Source organism: Emys orbicularis, chromosome 12 (genome assembly GCF_028017835.1).
Source record: "Emys orbicularis isolate rEmyOrb1 chromosome 12, rEmyOrb1.hap1, whole genome shotgun sequence".
Lineage (NCBI taxonomy): Eukaryota > Metazoa > Chordata > Testudines > Emydidae > Emys > Emys orbicularis.
The window spans coordinates 13,832,715-13,850,573 of NC_088694.1; the positions used below are offsets into that span (position 1 = coordinate 13,832,715).

Genomic DNA, 17,859 nt, shown 5'->3' on the forward strand with positions numbered 1-17,859 from the left:
TAAGAGAACAGTTAGATTCTTTTCCTTTTAGTGTTTCTTGTATTTCCTCATTCTGGTTGGTCTGGAATTACTATGAGAACAGCCTCTCTAGCTTTGTTTTTGTGATTCTGATTCCAATTCCTGGCCCACATTCAGAAGAACAAAAAAACCTACAAAAGATTTTTAAAAAAAGGGGGAAGGCAGAGGGGAAATATTAATTCAATATATTAATCTTCCCCAAAAAGGGCGACCTTTGGATGAAATTTCAGAGGACGATTTCCATTTTTTCTCAACTAATTACATCCAGCCTGACTCACTGCCACAATATATCACTTAGACCAGGATCTTAGAAGGATTCTGAAAAGGATTAGACATTAATATGGATAATAACAACATCCACGTTTACATTAGGAAGGATAAGTATTGATAAGGGGTATAGTCCCTTATGCTTAAGGTATAAGCCAATCACTATCTGTCTGGAATAAGGAGAAAAATTCCCATATGGTCAGGTTATCCCACAGTTCTCCATTAAGGGAATTTTATATCTTCTGAAACATCTGTTACTGGCTAGAGTGCTAGTCTGGGATTCAGGATATTAGTGTTCAGTTTCCTGTTCTGCCATAGACTTCCTATATGGTCTTAGGCAAGGTACTTAGTCTTTCTGTGCCTCAGTTCCCCAGCTGTAAAATGGAGATAAACAGTACTTCCCCCGTCTCAGAGGTGTTGTGAGGATCAATACACTCAAGATTGTGAAGTACTCAGATGCTACAACGATGGGAGCCGTATAAGTACTTTAGACAGATCACTGTATGAGACAGGACAGTAGCCTAGATATACCACTGGTCTGATCCAGTATGCCAGTTACTAGGTCTCTAAATGCCTAATTTCTCTAATTTTGTAAACGTCAAAAAACAGGCCTGAAGACATGATTAAAGCATTTTACAGCCCCAGGAAGCTGAGATGCTTTGAGACTCTAGACCAATATTTGTTTCCCCTTAACAAATCAAGCAGTTTAGTTTAAAACAACATATGACACTTTCTAAATTATTCTTAAAGTGTAGACATCAATTAATAAATGGAAAACCATGAGTCAGCCACAATATTTTGGAATTACATTGATGAGAAACACTTCCAAATAAACTACTCAAGTTGCTGATTAATAATGGGAAGCTAACGAGAATGGAAAACATGTGCCTACAAGACCCAGCCATCTTTCCTATAGCAATTTACACCTCTTGATGGTTTTACAAATAACGCAATCAAGGAATATAATGCAGAAACTTCTCTACTTCCAGTTGCTTAAAAAAGCAATCATAATTATTTACTGCTTTAGTAACCCCAAGTGCTAAATGCCATCAGAACTGAACACATTAACACCTTAACTAGAAGAGAAGAAAATCATCATGCACTCAAACAATTTAATATCTGTAAATCAAAAATTAAGAAAACGGTCAAGAAGGTGGTCTATGAATTGTGTTACTCATTAATGCGGAGTGTTGGATGACAAGCACAACTAACAGCCATACCACTGAATTTTTCACGCTCTGTAATAAGCGCTCATGTTGTTCTGCTATGGCCAAAGCAGCTGAGTGAACCTTCTGATAGATCGCCTCCCCATCTCTTGTCTGAAAGATGAATAGTCCTTCCCCAGTGTCACACATCCTGCCAAAGCGAGAACAGAAATGATCCAAATGTGAGGTTTTCATTTGTTCAGGGTGATTTGTAAAGTATATTTTCGGCACTACTGCTGTAAAAAAAAAAAGTGATATCAAAGCAAAAGGTAATAAAAATAACAAATGATTGTTTGCAGTAAAACACACGGATTTAGATACAACTTCATAAGCATATATACAAACCATTAGAACAGGATATGATGATTACTCATCATTATCAATAACATATGGGCCAGATTCTCCAACCCATATTCATGGAGTAGTATTTACTTATGCACATAATTGCTTCTCAATGTAAACATTACAGAATCAAGTCCTTGGTATATTTCACTTTCAATCTATGTATGCTTGAAAGGGTTTGATTCAGCTGTGAGACTCAGGCCCCTGTCTAGAATCCTACATTACTGAACTAAATTAAAGCATTGTGTATCTCTTTAGATTTATTAAAGCTGTTGTTAGAAATAGGGAAGTGTCTCCTAGACCAGACGAGTTACTAAGAAGAGAAATGTTACCTCCACATGCACTGGTGGATGTGAACTTTATTTAATTGAGGAGACCAATATGTAAATTTGCTGAGAAAGTCAGTAATTAGGCTTATATTGATTTGCATCATTAGGAGAGCACAAAATTTCCTCTGGGACCTGTGTGAAGCCACCATGCCATTTCTCTTCAGATTGTTGCTCTTTCAGCTCTATAGAGAAACATCCATCTCAACATAAAACATAAGGGTCTAATAGGAATTAAAATAGCATTTTAACACTAATGCCAATGCTTTAAGGCAAAATTCCCCTCTGGCAGATCCTGACTCCACTATTTAGCTCTCCCTAATTGCACAGAACTCCAGTAAAATTTTGAGAGCAGAGTTTGCCTTCAACTTGAAACACTTGTACATGTAGCTAGTAGATCCATTAGTAACTCCTAATTGAATCTTCATGCCATTATGGCTAAGGTAGGTGCTATTAGTGACCAAAGGTCAATCTTTGTGTTGTACGAATTACTGGCAGAGTATGATATTTCCCCCCATTTTTTTTAAATCTGTACATCCAATTCTCCGGGCTCATGTACAGTATTTATTAAAAATAACTACACAGTAAAAAGTAGAATCAGTGTGCAAAAGTTGTGGTTTATAAAGCAGCAACTTAAAACTATCCATATCGAAATGTGAACTTTTTTCCCCACAAGGTGTGCAACCTCCTCTGTAAGGTTCTGAACAATCTCCACTCTCATTCACTTCAGTATGAGGTGGGAAAGCTCATTAGTATCACCTAGGCTTAGCCCCTCTATCACCTCTCTATGAAAATGGCTTATAGTATTATAGCAAAACACTCACCTCCCTGCTTCAAACGTAAACCAAGTTGGGTCTCGTCCATACCGCCGGAGGGCACTTAATGGCCAAGAGATGAGTTTTACTCTGGGATTCTGGATATCCCAAAGACAGATATGCTCAAATGTTATCTGCAAGGTACATTCCCCATGCACCTCTAAATTAGGGGATGGCATTAAATACACATTGAATCTCTCTGGAAGAAAAACAAATGGTTGGTCTAAAATCTCTAAGATTTTTCCTATTTTTCCTTTATTTATAAATTACAAAGTCTTATATCCACTTTTAGCAATTACTCCAAGAATAAAAACTCGCTTCCCTCAATTGATTACATTTATTTCTAAAAATATACTGCATACAGAGTGAAGCCATTTAAGTACCATAAGAACAGTACATAGCAATGATCTCTAAAAATCCATAAAATGTTATCTACGTGATCACCTTTTAAAACAACTGAGATTTGAAGCTCTCTGGGGCAAAGGTCTATTTTATTACACATATGTAAAGGGCCTAATAGAGTCCTGGATTCCAAGCCAGAAGGGATCATTGTGATTCTCTAGTCTGCTCTTCTGTATAACACAATCCATAGAATTTTCCAAAAATAATTCCTAGAGCAGATCTTTTAGAAAAAAAAGTCCCACCTTGGTTTAAAAATCATCAGTGATAAATCCACCATGAGACTTGGTAAATTGTTCCAGTGGTTAATTTTCTCCCATCATTAAAAAAATTACACTTTATTTCCGGTCTGAATTTGTCTAGCTTCAACTTCCAAATGCCAAGGGAGAAAGTTCAAGCTGCCAAGGTTCAATATGTGGGGCCGCAAGGACTGGAGACCATAGAGAAGCCACATAGTGGAATTTAACAGCTCTCTGCATGCTGCACAAGTAAACTCTCCAGTGGCCTGCTCTGCAGGAGATTGGAAGGGAGGTGAGCTCTGGTATGGCCTGGGAAGTGACTGGGACATTGCTAATGGATCCAAACCTACACAAATTCACTGACAACACGTCATATGGAAGGTTGCAGTAGGCTAAAACTTGTTACCCATGACCTTCAGGAAGAGCTGGGAAACTCTCCAGTGTCCTGGCTCGGGTTGGGATTGCACAGAAGATTCAGCATTCTCTACCCAAGTAGGCTTTGATTCCCCAGACAAAGCCTATTTACTCAGGCCTTACATTCAGGACATGTATGTCACTGTGAAGAACTATAGCAATGAACTTCTCTTCTAATAATTATGGTTGTATATAAAAAGCGTCACAAGAATAAAGTGCAGTGCAAGTCTGTGCATTTAATAAGTCTCTAATCTATGTTCATGACTGCTTAAGATTTTATATGAACTCAATTTCGCAAAGAGGATTCCCTCAGTCTACTTCTCGCAGACATGGAATTATCTAAAGCCACTCACCCACTTGTCAAACTGGTTCCTTCTCATTCATCACCTTTTTTCAGTCACTTGACTTAGTGCACATATTTTGGATTGAATGAGTAACAATCAGAATCGATAGAGGAAAGTGGCAAGTAAATCTGAAAATTAATATGTTCTTTAATTTCAAGCTGGGATAGTATTTTAGAGGTTTAGAATCTGATTCTCCACTCTGTTACATTAGTTCTGTGATGGTATAACACTGTTTAAGTCAGTGGAATTGCAATGGACAATGGAGACAATGTCTCCAAAAAGACAATGGAATGAAACACAGATTCAGATTTTTAACTCTGAAATCTGGTTTTAAAAAAGCTTGGAGAAATGCTGCTAAAGGAATTCCAGGTTTTCTTCAGGTGAAAAGACAACCTAAGTGTTCAAAATTAACTCTTTTAGGTTCAATGAATGGTTAAAAATGTAGCTGATGTTGCATTCTCCGTTATATTTTTAGTGCAAGTCCCTGGACTCAGTTTGCAACAGAAATGGGATGAGGGCTAATTATAAATTCTAATATGTTAACCATACATGGGCATCTGAGAGTGTGTGTTTGGCCAGTATACAGATAGAGGAGAAAGAAGCTAATAATTAGGGCTGCTTGAAAGGAGGAGAGATTCCAGCCTGTGCTTCTCAAGAGGAGTGTATTTTCACAGGGCTGCCCAGAGGATTCAGGGGGCCTGGGGTCTTTGGCGGTGGGGGGCCCCCGCCGACGAAGACCCGGAGTGGAAGAAGCTCCGGGGGCCCAGGCCCTACAAGAGTTTTCCGGGGCCCCTGGAGCGAGTGAAGGACCCCGCTCCAGGGGCCCCGCGCTCCAGGGGCCCCGAAAAACTCTCGTGGGGGCCCCTGCAGGGCCTGGGGCAAATTGCCCCACTTGCCCCCCCGGGCGGCCCTGTATTTTCAAGGTAAATGCATGTGGGCACACAAAAGGCATTCACAACTGTATTTTGCATGCAGTTAATAAAATTGTGTGCACTAATTAAATCATGGAAAGCACATGTGTGCATACAATTAGCTGATTTCCATATGCAAGTGAAGTAACTGAGCTCAGATTATGTATGCAATTATTATTTATATTGCAATATTTATTATTTGTATTTGTGCCTACGAGCCACAGTCATGAACTGGGACCTTATTTGGCTAGGTTCCTTACAAATGCAGAACCAAAAAGCATTCCCTGCCCCAAAGAGATTACAATGCACATAATTTGTCTGAAAAAAACTCACTAGAAGATTTCTAAATTCCTAAATCAGAGTGTCAGATTAGCAGAACAGGTTAGTTAGTGCTGATAACAATCAAGATTGATGGTTTTTGTTTTGTTTTGGGGTTTGTTTTTTTGTTTGTGGGTTTGGTTTTTGCACCAGGTTGTAAAAGCTTGAGTATATTTCTGGTTTCTACGTGCACAGCCCAAACATTTCAGTAACTGAGCCATGCCCTCAGGTAGGAATTATGTTCTAAAACTTTCTAAACGCTATAAAGTTCAATATTTCTGTACATACCACTCTGCTCCCTTTCTACACCAGACGCCAACAAGTCAGGCTCTCCAAGGCTTATGTCATTAATCTGAGTTCCTAGGCATTCCATCTGCAGCACTTTGCACCACTCATCCGCCTCGAGTTCTGTATAAATGCCCAGAAAATCTGTGTGTAGGTACAATATGTTTATAATTTCACAATTTACATTCCAGTGTTTTCTAATATACTGTGCCAGTTTACCCACCTGATTCACAAGCAAAGGTTTTGGACGTGTCGTCATTAAAATAAATGCCTACAGCATGTTTCTTCGTGCTTTTTGGCAGTCGTAATATATTCTTCACATTATTGAGTTCTGTGACCTGAAAAAGAGCAATTTGGAGTTCTAATTAGAATCCTTGAATAATGACTATTGAACGGAGGAGAGAAGGGAAAAGCATTAAGCCAAGCTGGAAAAAACCCAAAAAGAATGAGCCCATGAGCACACACAAGGAAAAATCATCTTGACATGAATCAGGCTCACAGATGAACTTGAAGATTCTAAATGATGTAGTCACATTGACACTTCCACACTGCCTCATATTCTGTCTGTGCACAAGCTCCAGTGAAACCCAGTAAAAACAGGATTTAAACCACAGGGATGGTGGAATCATCTCTTCAGGAAGCAACATTCACGCCAATGGGGAAACACCTATATGAAGTACATGGTAAAGAGCAAACAGGTGCAGCAGAAGTAGCAACAAGTCCAAGAAAAAAGGTTTCACTTGATCCATTCACTTAGCGGGTGAAACCGATTCTGTTATGACTTGCTGTATGGAAGAATAAACACTAGGGTAGGTGAAATTTTTCATCTAAAACTATTTTTGATGGAAAATTAGTTTTTCAACGGAAGTGTCCACTTTCCTTGTAGGCCTGTGATAGCAGGGGGCTGGACGCAATGACCAAGAAGGTCCCTTCCAGTCCTACGTCTTATGTTCTTTGAAAATTTTCAGTTTTTTGGTCAGAAATAAAAAAACCTGAAAACAGAACATTTAAGTCCTCTCCACCCCTCAAAAATATGGTTTTCAGTAGTTTTTAGCCAGAGATTTTCAGACTTTGGTTGACAAAAACTGAAAAAGTTTTGATTTTCCGGTTTTCATTTTTTCAATGCAAAGTTGATTTCCCCCTCCCCACCCTGTGGAAATCTCCCATTTTCTGTCCAGCTCTAGTAGACAGCTTCAGCAGACAATAGGTGCTTTTTAACATTTCTACACAAAGAGCCCTATTTTCCAGCCTGGACTAGGACTTTGCTCTAAGATTTTAACAAAAAAGAGCCTAAAATTCGGCTCAGTGGTAACTGTTGGTTTCTCTGCACTATTAACACTCAGGCAAGTGGCTAAAAATGGAATCAGGAGACTACATTTTAGGCTTCTGTTTTGGAAAATCTTGGCAGTACACCTCAACATTTTCATTGCCAAAGTAACCATCTGAACATGAATTTTAGCCACTCCCTCCACTGGTGCATTTTTTTTGGTAATTTCATCAGAAAGAGGAAGGATGTGGCTGCTAGACCTGTTCTCTTCAAAGACAGCTTGCACCATCATTGTCCAGGTTTTCCTAGTTCTCTGAATATTACTGAAAGGGTATTGTAACATTGAGCAACATTACATCCCAGTGGAAAATTTCACTTGTTTTTTTACCATTGTGGGCTGGTTCTCTACAGTACTGAAAAACTAAAGGCATTACAATCTATTTATAAAGAAGTGAGAGACAAATATCCTAATGAGCCTTAGGCTCTCACTGACCCAGTCCCTCCTCAAAGCAGTTCTATTGCATGTTCCCTTCTGGCAAGAGAGAGAGAGAGAGAACGAGAACAGCTCTATAGAAGGAAAATCTTTGAAAGCTAACCTCTCCTGAAGGAGAATGGGGCAAAGTAGCAAAGTGATGGGTGTATTGTGAGCAGCCTCCAAAATAAAAAAAAAGCAATGCATTGGCTGAAACCTGTGTCTGGACTCACACTTCATTGAGAAGCAGCAGAAAGAAAGTCAGGAGAGGGTCATCACACGAACACTAAGCCAGCTGCTAAGTCTCACCTCCAGGTGGCTGAATTCAGAACTCAGTCTTTTTTGCCTATGGGTTTTAGAATCAATCTTAACATTGCTTTAAACAGGATAATGTAATTGTGCTTAATTTGCAGGATCTCTTCCCACTTTTACAGGGAAGGCTATGGTGAGAGAGCCATGATGGAAGAGCATTCCTGATGCTAACAAGACAAGACACTAATAAACATTTTGATAAAAATAAGAAATCTGTCAATATATATTCCCCTCCCACCTCATCCCATTACAGGTGAACTGCAAATTATCAGCTGCCAAGTTCAACTTCTAATATTTCCTTCTCGCCCCCAAGGAAAGAATTCAATAGCATGAGAGAAACAGTAGACATTTCCTCTTTTAGGACCAAAGTCTCCCTCTCTTACTCACAATGAATAGTACTTTACTCTCTCTGAGTAATTCCTCTGAAGAAAATGGGACTAATGGTGGAGTAAATTATTACTCATGTTAAGTAGAGAATGGTAGAATCTGACCCATAAAATAATTTGCTACAGTATTACATAGAATGCACTACTCTATCATTTAGCATATAGCATTAGATAGAACACAGGGAAGAGCCTGCTTCCTGAAGTCGTTAAGCTTGCTTTAGTTCTCCCCATTGTTCACAACCACAACATAGAGGCAGTTCAAGATTTGTGCAAGATTAGTGGCCACACAGAGATTGTATTATGGCTCCTTCCCTACCTGTGGGCTTAGGTCTGTGTGAATAGCATTGCTCTACTTTGTAGAATGCCCTTCACAACTCCAGTTACTGGGCCTTCGCCAGACTGATGTTAGTGGGTGTTTTTTGTCTACAGAATTTGAATCCACGATTGCAAAAGGGTGAAATAACCTAATTTACTGATATGGCATCTCTGAAACAATTTAACCTTCATCTTGTGGTTGGTAGAGGACCAGACCATGGAGAAAGACTGTTGCCAGAAGCTGGTATATGCATTCTTTCAGTGATTTACATTAGACTTGACACATCCAGAGAAAAGCTTTCCAGAATAAAGTCTTCTGTTTTCACATATTCTCTACACATTCATAAAGGCCAGATTCTGCTATCTGTACTCATGCTGAGCAGTACCTTACAAACCAATGGTATTACCTGCAGAATAATGTACTATTTAGTGTGGATAAGGGTTTCATAATGGGACATATAATGATTCACAGTGGTTTCCCTAATGTATATTAACAATAATATCAATATAAGCATTGTGGCCTGACGCTTTAAGCAGTGGTCCATCAGGGTAATCCGCTGGCGGGCTGCGAGACAGTGTTTACATTGACCGTCTGCAGGCATGGCCGCCTGCAGCTCCCAGTGGCCGCGGTTTGCCGTACCCGGCCAATGGGAGCTCCGGGAAGCGGCGTGGGCTGGCCGCTGCTTCCTGCAGCTCCCATTGGATGGGAACTGTGAACCATGGCCACTGGGAGCTGCGGGCGGCTGTTTATGCAGATGGTCAATGTAAACACTGTCTCGCGGCCCGCTAGCGGAATACCCTGATGGGCTGCGGGCCGCAGGTTGCCCACCACTGCTTTAGAGAATAAAGAGCTCTCTGTTCCCCTCTGTTGTTGAACAGGGGAAAGAATGGCCCCAGAGCTGCTTCATTTGCGTAAGCTATTTACCTAGAACTGAGGAGGCATGTCCCAGGGGAAGAAGCTCTCTGTCCCCATCTATTGGTGTATAGAGAACGTATGGCTGCAGAGAGAACTTCATTTGCATAATCTTGCTACCAGTAATTCCTCCAGTGACACTTTGGGAGCCACCAAACTGGCCACAAACTCAAAATGTATTGAGTAGTGGAACTGAACTGACAAAGAAGAGAGGGGAACCCTATCTTGTGTCATGGAGTGCATCCAAAATAGAAAGGACTTTGCTCAAGGGACTTATATGCTAGTGGTTCCCGTCTACTGAGGATCCTGTGCCATTGAGAGAACTTTTTGCTGAAGCCACAAAGTACAACACCAGAGCTACCATGGAAGAATCCAAAGCCTGCAGATTGGATGCAAGATATCAGCCTTCATCATCTTAAATGGGACTTAGCACATGCTTACCTTCCACAGGCCTTCCGAGGGTAACAAGGAGCACCGTAGTCAGGTGACTAGGCTTTTAGAAGTTTCAAATGGAATTTTTTATGCAAATAAGCTTTTTGAGAGAACCGTGTATAAATTTAAACATGGGTTTTCGGTTGTTCAGCATATCATGACTATGGAGTTTGGGAGGAATATACAACTGAAGATGGGGAAAAAAGTACTGACATTATCAATTCATCTCAAAGGTCACGCAGTTATGAAGAACTACTGTGGTAATCCAAAAGGTAGAGCAATAGATTTCAATAGTAATTTAGTACGCTTCAATTCATGCTTGAAATGCCAAAGTTCATCCATTTGAACAGCAACATTTGTTTTCATTTGATTCCTTTTTCCTTTCACATTTGCTCTTTATGAGAGTACTATGTCACAAAGCAAAGAAAACTATCTATACTATTATCTATCTCTCATCAGGGTTACCTTCATAGTGCCCATACTGACCAATTTTGCTTTGACGGTTATCAAGAAACACTAATCCTAATGAACAAAACAAATTCTTCTTCACACCAACATTAGATCAGAGGAGAAAAATATATGGAATACATAATGGCGTGGTTGGTAGAAAGTTTATTTTGAAGGCTTTCAGATGGGCCTTCCGCTGGTCATGCATGGGGTAAATTTCACCCTTTAGGACAAATCTTGGAAATATTGAAGTCAGTAGGAACTTTGCCATAGATTTAAATGAGACTGAGATTTATCAGATATTATTACTGAAGAAAAAACCCATAGTTATAACTGAAGTTAGATAGCAAACAAAAATGTAGAAAGATTAGCACCATAGATAAAATTAATCAACAGCTACCAAACTTTAGAGCAAACTGCACTGGAAACTTAGTTCGGGCGCGAGGCATTTCACACAGTGTGGTCTTTCTGAAATCCTTTACTTGTAGCTATGAACATTTTCTGATGATATTTGGTTTTGTAAATCTGAACAGGCTGCAGTGGAAACATTACCCTGTGTGCTGTGATAGATATATAATCCACAATTTTGACCTCTGATCCTGGTCCAAATATCTATGATAATGTGCACATCATTCCTTCTCTTCCCAGCTGGCTTCAACTCAAATTCTTTTTTGGTGCAAGGCTTCATAAACACAATGAGAGAAATCACTTGAAGAAACCAAGCACTATGGGTGTCATTTGGACCGTGAATTACACAAATGATTTGATGTGAAGTATTAACCACCAATATCCCTTCACAGATCAACTCTTCAGTTCTCTACTTCCAGACTCTTCAGCCAGAAGACTTACTTTTTGTGTGCTTTGCTTTCATGGCTGCCACTTTATGTAGCCTGAGCTGTGCAACAGAAGTCTCTGCTGTTTCCCTTTTATTCTTCACAGCTACATTTTTATTTTTGGAATTGTTACTGAACATGTAAGAGATGACAAAGAAGACAGACACATTCCAACAACGGAACATCCCCTTCTTTTAAGATCTAACTTTAGCCATTGGGTTATCCATGTGCTTTAGGCTCAAAGCTGCACCTGGGTATCTGAGGGGGAAACTGTGTAAAGACCTCTTGATAACTGAGCTGCTAAATCCCTCAACAAGCCATTTCATCATCATCATCATCATCATCATCTCCAGGTATCCAGGCAGTCTTCCTTCAGCTGACACTTGTGTGGCAGATGGTGCAAATGGCCTGGCACACGTATGCTGAATCCATGTTGAAAAGTGACAGACTGCTAACATCTTTAGTACACCTCTACCCCGATATAACGCGACACGATATAACACAAATTCGGATATAATGCGGTAAAGCAGCGCTCTGGGTGGGGGGGAGCGGGGCTGCGTGCTCCAGCGGATCAATGCAAATTCGATATAACGCGGTTTCACCTATAATGTGGTAAGATTTTTTGGCTCCCGAGGACAGCGTTATATTGGGGTTGAGGTGTATTGTGCTTTTTGGGAGAACTGCTGATGAGGAAGTCTGAAAATGACTGGAAATATTTGTGATTGAATTTTTCCTGGCTTCTTTGAGGGTGACTTGTGTCACCTTCTTACCTGGTGTTGTTTATTATTGTTACTACTACTATTTTTCTTTTCTGCATCTTACTAACTCTTCTTGACTCAGACTCTTTCACAGCAAATGTATTTTCATATGCATGATTTGTGCTGTGCTAACATTAATTAGTTAATCCTCAGCAGCTCTTTCAGATAATGATAATTACTGTACCAACTCCCATTTTTAGAAATAGGAAAACTGAGACACAAAGAAATTAAGGCCAACATTTTCAAAAGTGGCCACTAATTCTGGATATTTGCCACAGTTTCAGGGTAACTGCACCTGTGACCTGCTCAAACCATGCCCTCTTAGGTCTCTAACAATCACTCTCACTGAACAGGGACTCATGTTCCACTCTCTCCTGACCAGGGCTTTAGACTTGCAGCCTCCTGGTACGCAGACAGATTCTCCCCAGCAGATCTGATCAAAAGTCTAGGCTCCATGCGTTGCTGTCTCTCCAAGGGCTATGACTGACATACTCCAGTGGTTACAAGTCATCACGGGTCCTAGCAAGCACTACCTAGGACTGCTGTGAGCAATATCTAAGCCTCTGTGTTCTGTAGAGTGGCCACCGATGCATCCCCAGAATACTAGACATTGCAGTACTTCCAGAGTGGTGTGACCCTGCACCATGTATGTGAGGTCACGCCAGATGGGGCGGAGCATCACACTCTTCAAAATGGCCTCCTTTCCAAAAACAGGACATTATGACTTAAAACCAGACAAATGTCCTGCCTTGTGGTCTGGATCCCCTGGGGTTTGTCAGACTTCTAGAGCTGCAGCGCTGGTTCCTCCCTTTGCTGCTCTGGCATATTTCCTGGGTACTGACTCCATCTGCTACCTGATCAGTCTCCTTCCTTAGCCCCAGGACCAGCAGTGACACCCCACGAGATACCCCAGTTAATTAAACACACCCCTTTCCCTTAACTCCATCCAAAAAGTGTGAAGGTCCTAGTTTACAGTTTAAGTCTCTCAGGGCATAAAGTAGTTGTCGAGCAGTCAGCACACACACACACACACACACACACTTTGCACAATCCAAAACCTTTATACTCTTTTATTCGTAATCATGTCAAGAACAGGGGAGCACGGATCCTACAAAAGAACAAACATCTGAAACCGCAATGTCCCACACTTTCTAGCTCACACTGCCCTTGTGAGCCCTTGGGAAACATCGGGGTCCAGGAAAGCAGACAAAGCATTCCCTCCTAATACAGGCTGTGGTATGCTAGCTGGTCTCCCTCACCCAGCTTCTGTGACCTTCTGCTCTCCTGCCCCATCCTATCTCTTCCTCTCTGGCCACTGGTTCCTCTGTTTCTTTATTTAAGCCCCTCCTGGTCAGCTGGCCTGTTTTGTTCTACTGCTGGTATGTTTCCACTGTCAAGTACCATTGTTAACCTTAAGTATTTCCCTTTGTATCTGTCTGGTGTGTACATGCTACAGGACCTGTCAGCAACAGTGAACCTACATACAGATCGGCATTTGTAATAGCAGTTTTTCATCATATGACTTCACAAAACTGGCAAGTCAAAGTCCTACCAACCCTTTAGCAGGGTTTGGATAAAAGGTTGTGTCCATTTGCTCAATCAAAATGAAGGCACCTCTGGCAGGTTAAACTCAGTCTTTTATACCAAAAAGTCTTTCTTTGTCCTTGGGCCTCCGGTACATATCTAAACCAATACACGAAAACAATCTCATGCGATGGTACTTCTCTGGAGTAGCCTACAGTCTAGAGACTGCAGTAATGACCCCCATTGTGTTTAGTTCCTGGAGGAGCTTTGGTAACCCTTGCTCATGGAGTAGAATACAATCCCTAGTGCACAATGATCCATATAACATTCATAAAGTTAATATAATAGTCCCGGAAAATACTTCATGTGATTGTAAAATCTGTCATGGCTTCTGTTTGTAAATGCCCAGCTTGCACACTGGATGAAATCCATTGGTTTTCTATTGCCATTGACTTCAATTGGGTCAGGATTTCACCTCTTGGGCTTAATTTTTGGAAAGTACTGAGGTCTGCAGCTACTGAAGTTATAGGTATTTGGCTTTTTTTTAAAATCAGGCCTATGGGTCTAAAATCTGGCATCTAAAAACCAAGGAACTCAAAATTAAGTCCCAATTTTCTAAAATAGGTGCACTCCCAAATTGCACAGCATATTGTCCCAGCATATGCATAGGCTGTGGATTTGTGTGCATATACTCACCGTACCCTGAGTTAGATTTAAAATTCCTTTGAGTGTCTTTTTATTTTCTATTTTATTCCCTCACAAGACTTTCTGAGGGAGGAGAGCAGAGTACTTCTTTCTATAAAACGAACCCCCAAAAGCCCATTCATGCATATGAATAGCAGTACATGAATTCCATGAACTGTTTCAACTGCTTCAAAACTACTTCACAATGTGTTGACCCATATACACCTCATATGTAAGTAATAAAGTGCCAGTATTCTAATGGAAAATTAGGAGTACATTTGCAGCTGGAACTCTACTCCGGCCTCCATGTATGGGTGCAAAAAATTATATGTACTCTTACTTGCACCTGCAGTCACAAACACCTGCTAATAATTCTAGCACCTGTGGGCATAAACAGTTTTTAAATGCTTAGAGGGCCAAATATACCACACCTTTCTGAAAGGGGTAAATTATCAACCATTAGCCTCCATCTCTGCATGTGCAAAGCTGCGTGCACACAAAGACACACGTGTGTTATGGTTTGACATCTGACAAAAATGATATTACATTTCATAAGGCTTCCAATTCTGGCTTGTAGAAGGATTATGGCTAAAACCACCTACTGAATTTTGAGACTGGACTTATTAGGACTTATCACCAACTCTATCACTCTCAGAACTAGTCCCTTGGCTCACATGTTCATTTGAGCTGTACTGGAGATCCATAACCACTGGCTACCAGCTTTATACTACTTGTCATTTCACAGTAAGGAATGGCACATATACGCTATATACACCATAATACGCCTGATAAATCTTGATGTATGACAGTCCAATAAAGATGCCAAAAATGCCCTGCCAACTTTTTTCAAGTCTCAGACCAGACACTTTATTTATAATAAGTGATAGTATTCATTAAAATAAATGTTTAACAACCAGTGATTAGCAGAGTGGCCATATTTTAAATGTTTAATTTGCTACCAATATAGTTTTGCATTAGCGAGCTTGGAAAACAATTACAAATTACACAATTCAATTTTCCAAATGGATTATTTTGTAACTAGGCAGAAAGACTGCTTAAATTACTTCTGCTGTTTCAAGGGAAAATTAATACGACCGGATTAAAACTCAGATCCCCTTGAGGAATCAGTATATTCCTGTCAGCATTATGCAATTAGTTGGTATATACATAATGATATGTTGCAAAGTCAAAAGACATTTAGAGAAACAAGAATTTAACTTCCAACATTCCCCCCCCCTCTTTTTTTTTGCATATGATAACTTGTAGATGATTTATTTATGTTTACCAATGAAAACAAGACAGCTACTTAAAAGGCAATTTTCTGCCCAGCTTTTGTAGTCTGTATCCTCATTATTTTTCCTCCCTTGTGGGACTGCATGAATTAAGTGGCCATTTTGCTTTTTGTATACAAATTTGGAGCCCACTTCTTAAACTTCAAATGACTTTGTTCTCACACAAGTCACCTATCTATAGCCTTGCCCTGAATAAATCACATCCGTAGAACCCTTTAACCTTTATATGTTGTAAAACTAATAGAAGATTCCAAAGTTAAACTGATATTATTTATAGGCCAATATTTTACAAAGTTACTTATTTCAAAATGATTTGTTGTTCTTTTACCTTAACGAGGCATTGATTTTTATCTATTAAGTACAGGACTCTTCCATGGAACCTGGATTGGTAACGGAACTATTGAACCCTCCCCTATGCACTCAAAAAAGGGATAGCTAAAATCTGGCCCTAGGTAATTAGTAGAGAGCTTGTACAGCATAACTTAACATCTACTGAAATTATTATGCCTTGCCCATCACCATGGGCACATACGAACACATACATATGAACAAAGTCCACATACCATCAATCTTTAGAATCTTAAACACAAAGACAAACCTGTTTTTCCTACCTTTAATGATCCTCTGCTGTAGGTACTTTAAGCCATGTGCAGGGCTGGCAAACTCTCAGTCCTGTCCTCAAAATTTGTGCCCACAACTGAGTCTATCTTCAGAAGCTGACAAACAGGGATTCTCAGAAGCCAGCAAGATGAGTGAGTAACCGCCAGGAGTGAAATGCCAAGGATGAGGGTGGATTTGGGGCCCAGATCCACAAAGGTACCTAAGCATCTGTGGGAACATCTACACTGCAACTGGGAGCATGCTTCCCAGCTTGGATAGACAGACACATGCTAGCTCTGTTCGAGCTCACATGCTAAAAATAGCAACATAGCTGGGGATAGCACAGGCAGCAGCTCAGGCTAGCTGCACAAGTGCAAACCCACCCAGACCCCCTGGATACATATTTGGGTGACTAGCCCAAGTCCTGTCCATGTGCTATCCCTGTCTACTGCTATTTTATTCCACTTGCTCAAGCAGAGCTAGTGAGTCTGTCTACTGGAGCTGAGAAGCAGGATCCCAGCTACAGTGTAGACATGTCCTGATTGACAGGCCAGAAGGAGGTGCCTATCTCTGCTTGGGATTTTCATCCATGAACCTTCTCCAGGTCAGCCCTTTCTCATGAAAAACCATAGAGATGCCACCTGACTCCAATAGTGAATAGTCCAGTGGATTGAGAACTCACCCAGGTGTTGGAGACCCAGTTCAAATCCCTGCTGTGCCTGATTTGGAGCAGGGACTTTAATCCATGTCTCCCACCGTCCTGGAGAGTTTCCCCAACCACCACGCTAGAGGTTGCTCTGGGGCGGGTCTCTCTTACTCTTTTCTGTTGAAGCTTTCCCACTTTGTGTAAGTAAATATTCATTAGGCCATGGAGGGAGGGGGAGAAAGAGAGAGATTGACTCTATAGCTGGACAGTCAGGTTCAAGTCCCTGCTCCAATGAAAATTTAATTTATACAATGTGGAACAGCTTCAAAAGGAGAGACTGAGAATGACCCATGGCTGGGCATCCTCATGGGAGACCTGGGCTTTAGTCCCTACACCAAGTTAGACAGGGAGGATGGAATCTGAGTCACCTACACTAACCGCTGGGCTATTGGATATTCTGCAGGACATGTATGCTTACAGCAGTCCCCCAAATTCCCCATCTGTTTGCTCCTGTCTTTTGAGCAAGATAGCGTGCTTTGAGAATGCCTACCGGATTGGGCACCACAGGCAAGGCAGACAGGGGAATACCTAGCTTGGGAATCCCACCAAGCTTTGGGCATGAGCTAGGGCTCCAAGCAGCTCATTAGCTGCAGGGCGGCATCAGGGCTTTGTGCGTGCCCATCAGTGGAAACTTAAGCACCTATGGGGAGTAAGGCATCTACAAGATTGGGTGGCACTTGAGCAGTGGTTTGATGAATGTCCGTGGAGCCTAAATGTTGGACTTTGGCATCTAAAGAGGCAGTTAGGTGCCTAAATACCTTTGTGAATCTAGCCCCAAATCACTAGGCATAATGAGCAGGGCTATGCATGAAAACAATAATCTATAACTGAATTTCCCTTTCTTTGTGCGTTCAGTGAAAGACCTTTCACATTTAGGGGACTGGCTGGAGGAGGGGTCAGAGGTGTTGTGTTTTTTTTAAAAAAAAAAAAAAGAAGAAGAAATGTAAAGAGCCTTTTACAAGTAATTTGAAAATGCTGTGAAGATTTTAGGTTTTTCGGGATTTTCCATAAGCCATAGCCTCACACTACATCAGG

At 40.9% G+C, this 17,859-nt stretch overlaps 1 protein-coding gene across 2 annotated transcripts in view; it reads right to left on the bottom strand.

The window, feature by feature from the left end:
* DOK5 (docking protein 5) overlaps positions 1-17,859 on the bottom strand; it is an 87,849-nt gene that overhangs the window by 15,737 nt on the left and 54,253 nt on the right. The window contains exons 3-6 of one of the 2 annotated variants that reach the window (XM_065414755.1): positions 6,107-6,221; positions 5,887-6,006; positions 2,983-3,172; positions 1,506-1,641 (exon numbers count right to left, since the gene is read on the bottom strand). In XM_065414755.1, the coding sequence (XP_065270827.1) occupies positions 1,506-1,641; positions 2,983-3,172; positions 5,887-6,006; positions 6,107-6,221 (561 nt within the window). Of the gene's footprint in view, positions 1-1,505; positions 1,642-2,982; positions 3,173-5,886; positions 6,028-6,106; positions 6,222-17,859 lie in introns of both variants that reach the window. The other variant, XM_065414754.1, reaches the window with a different exon arrangement.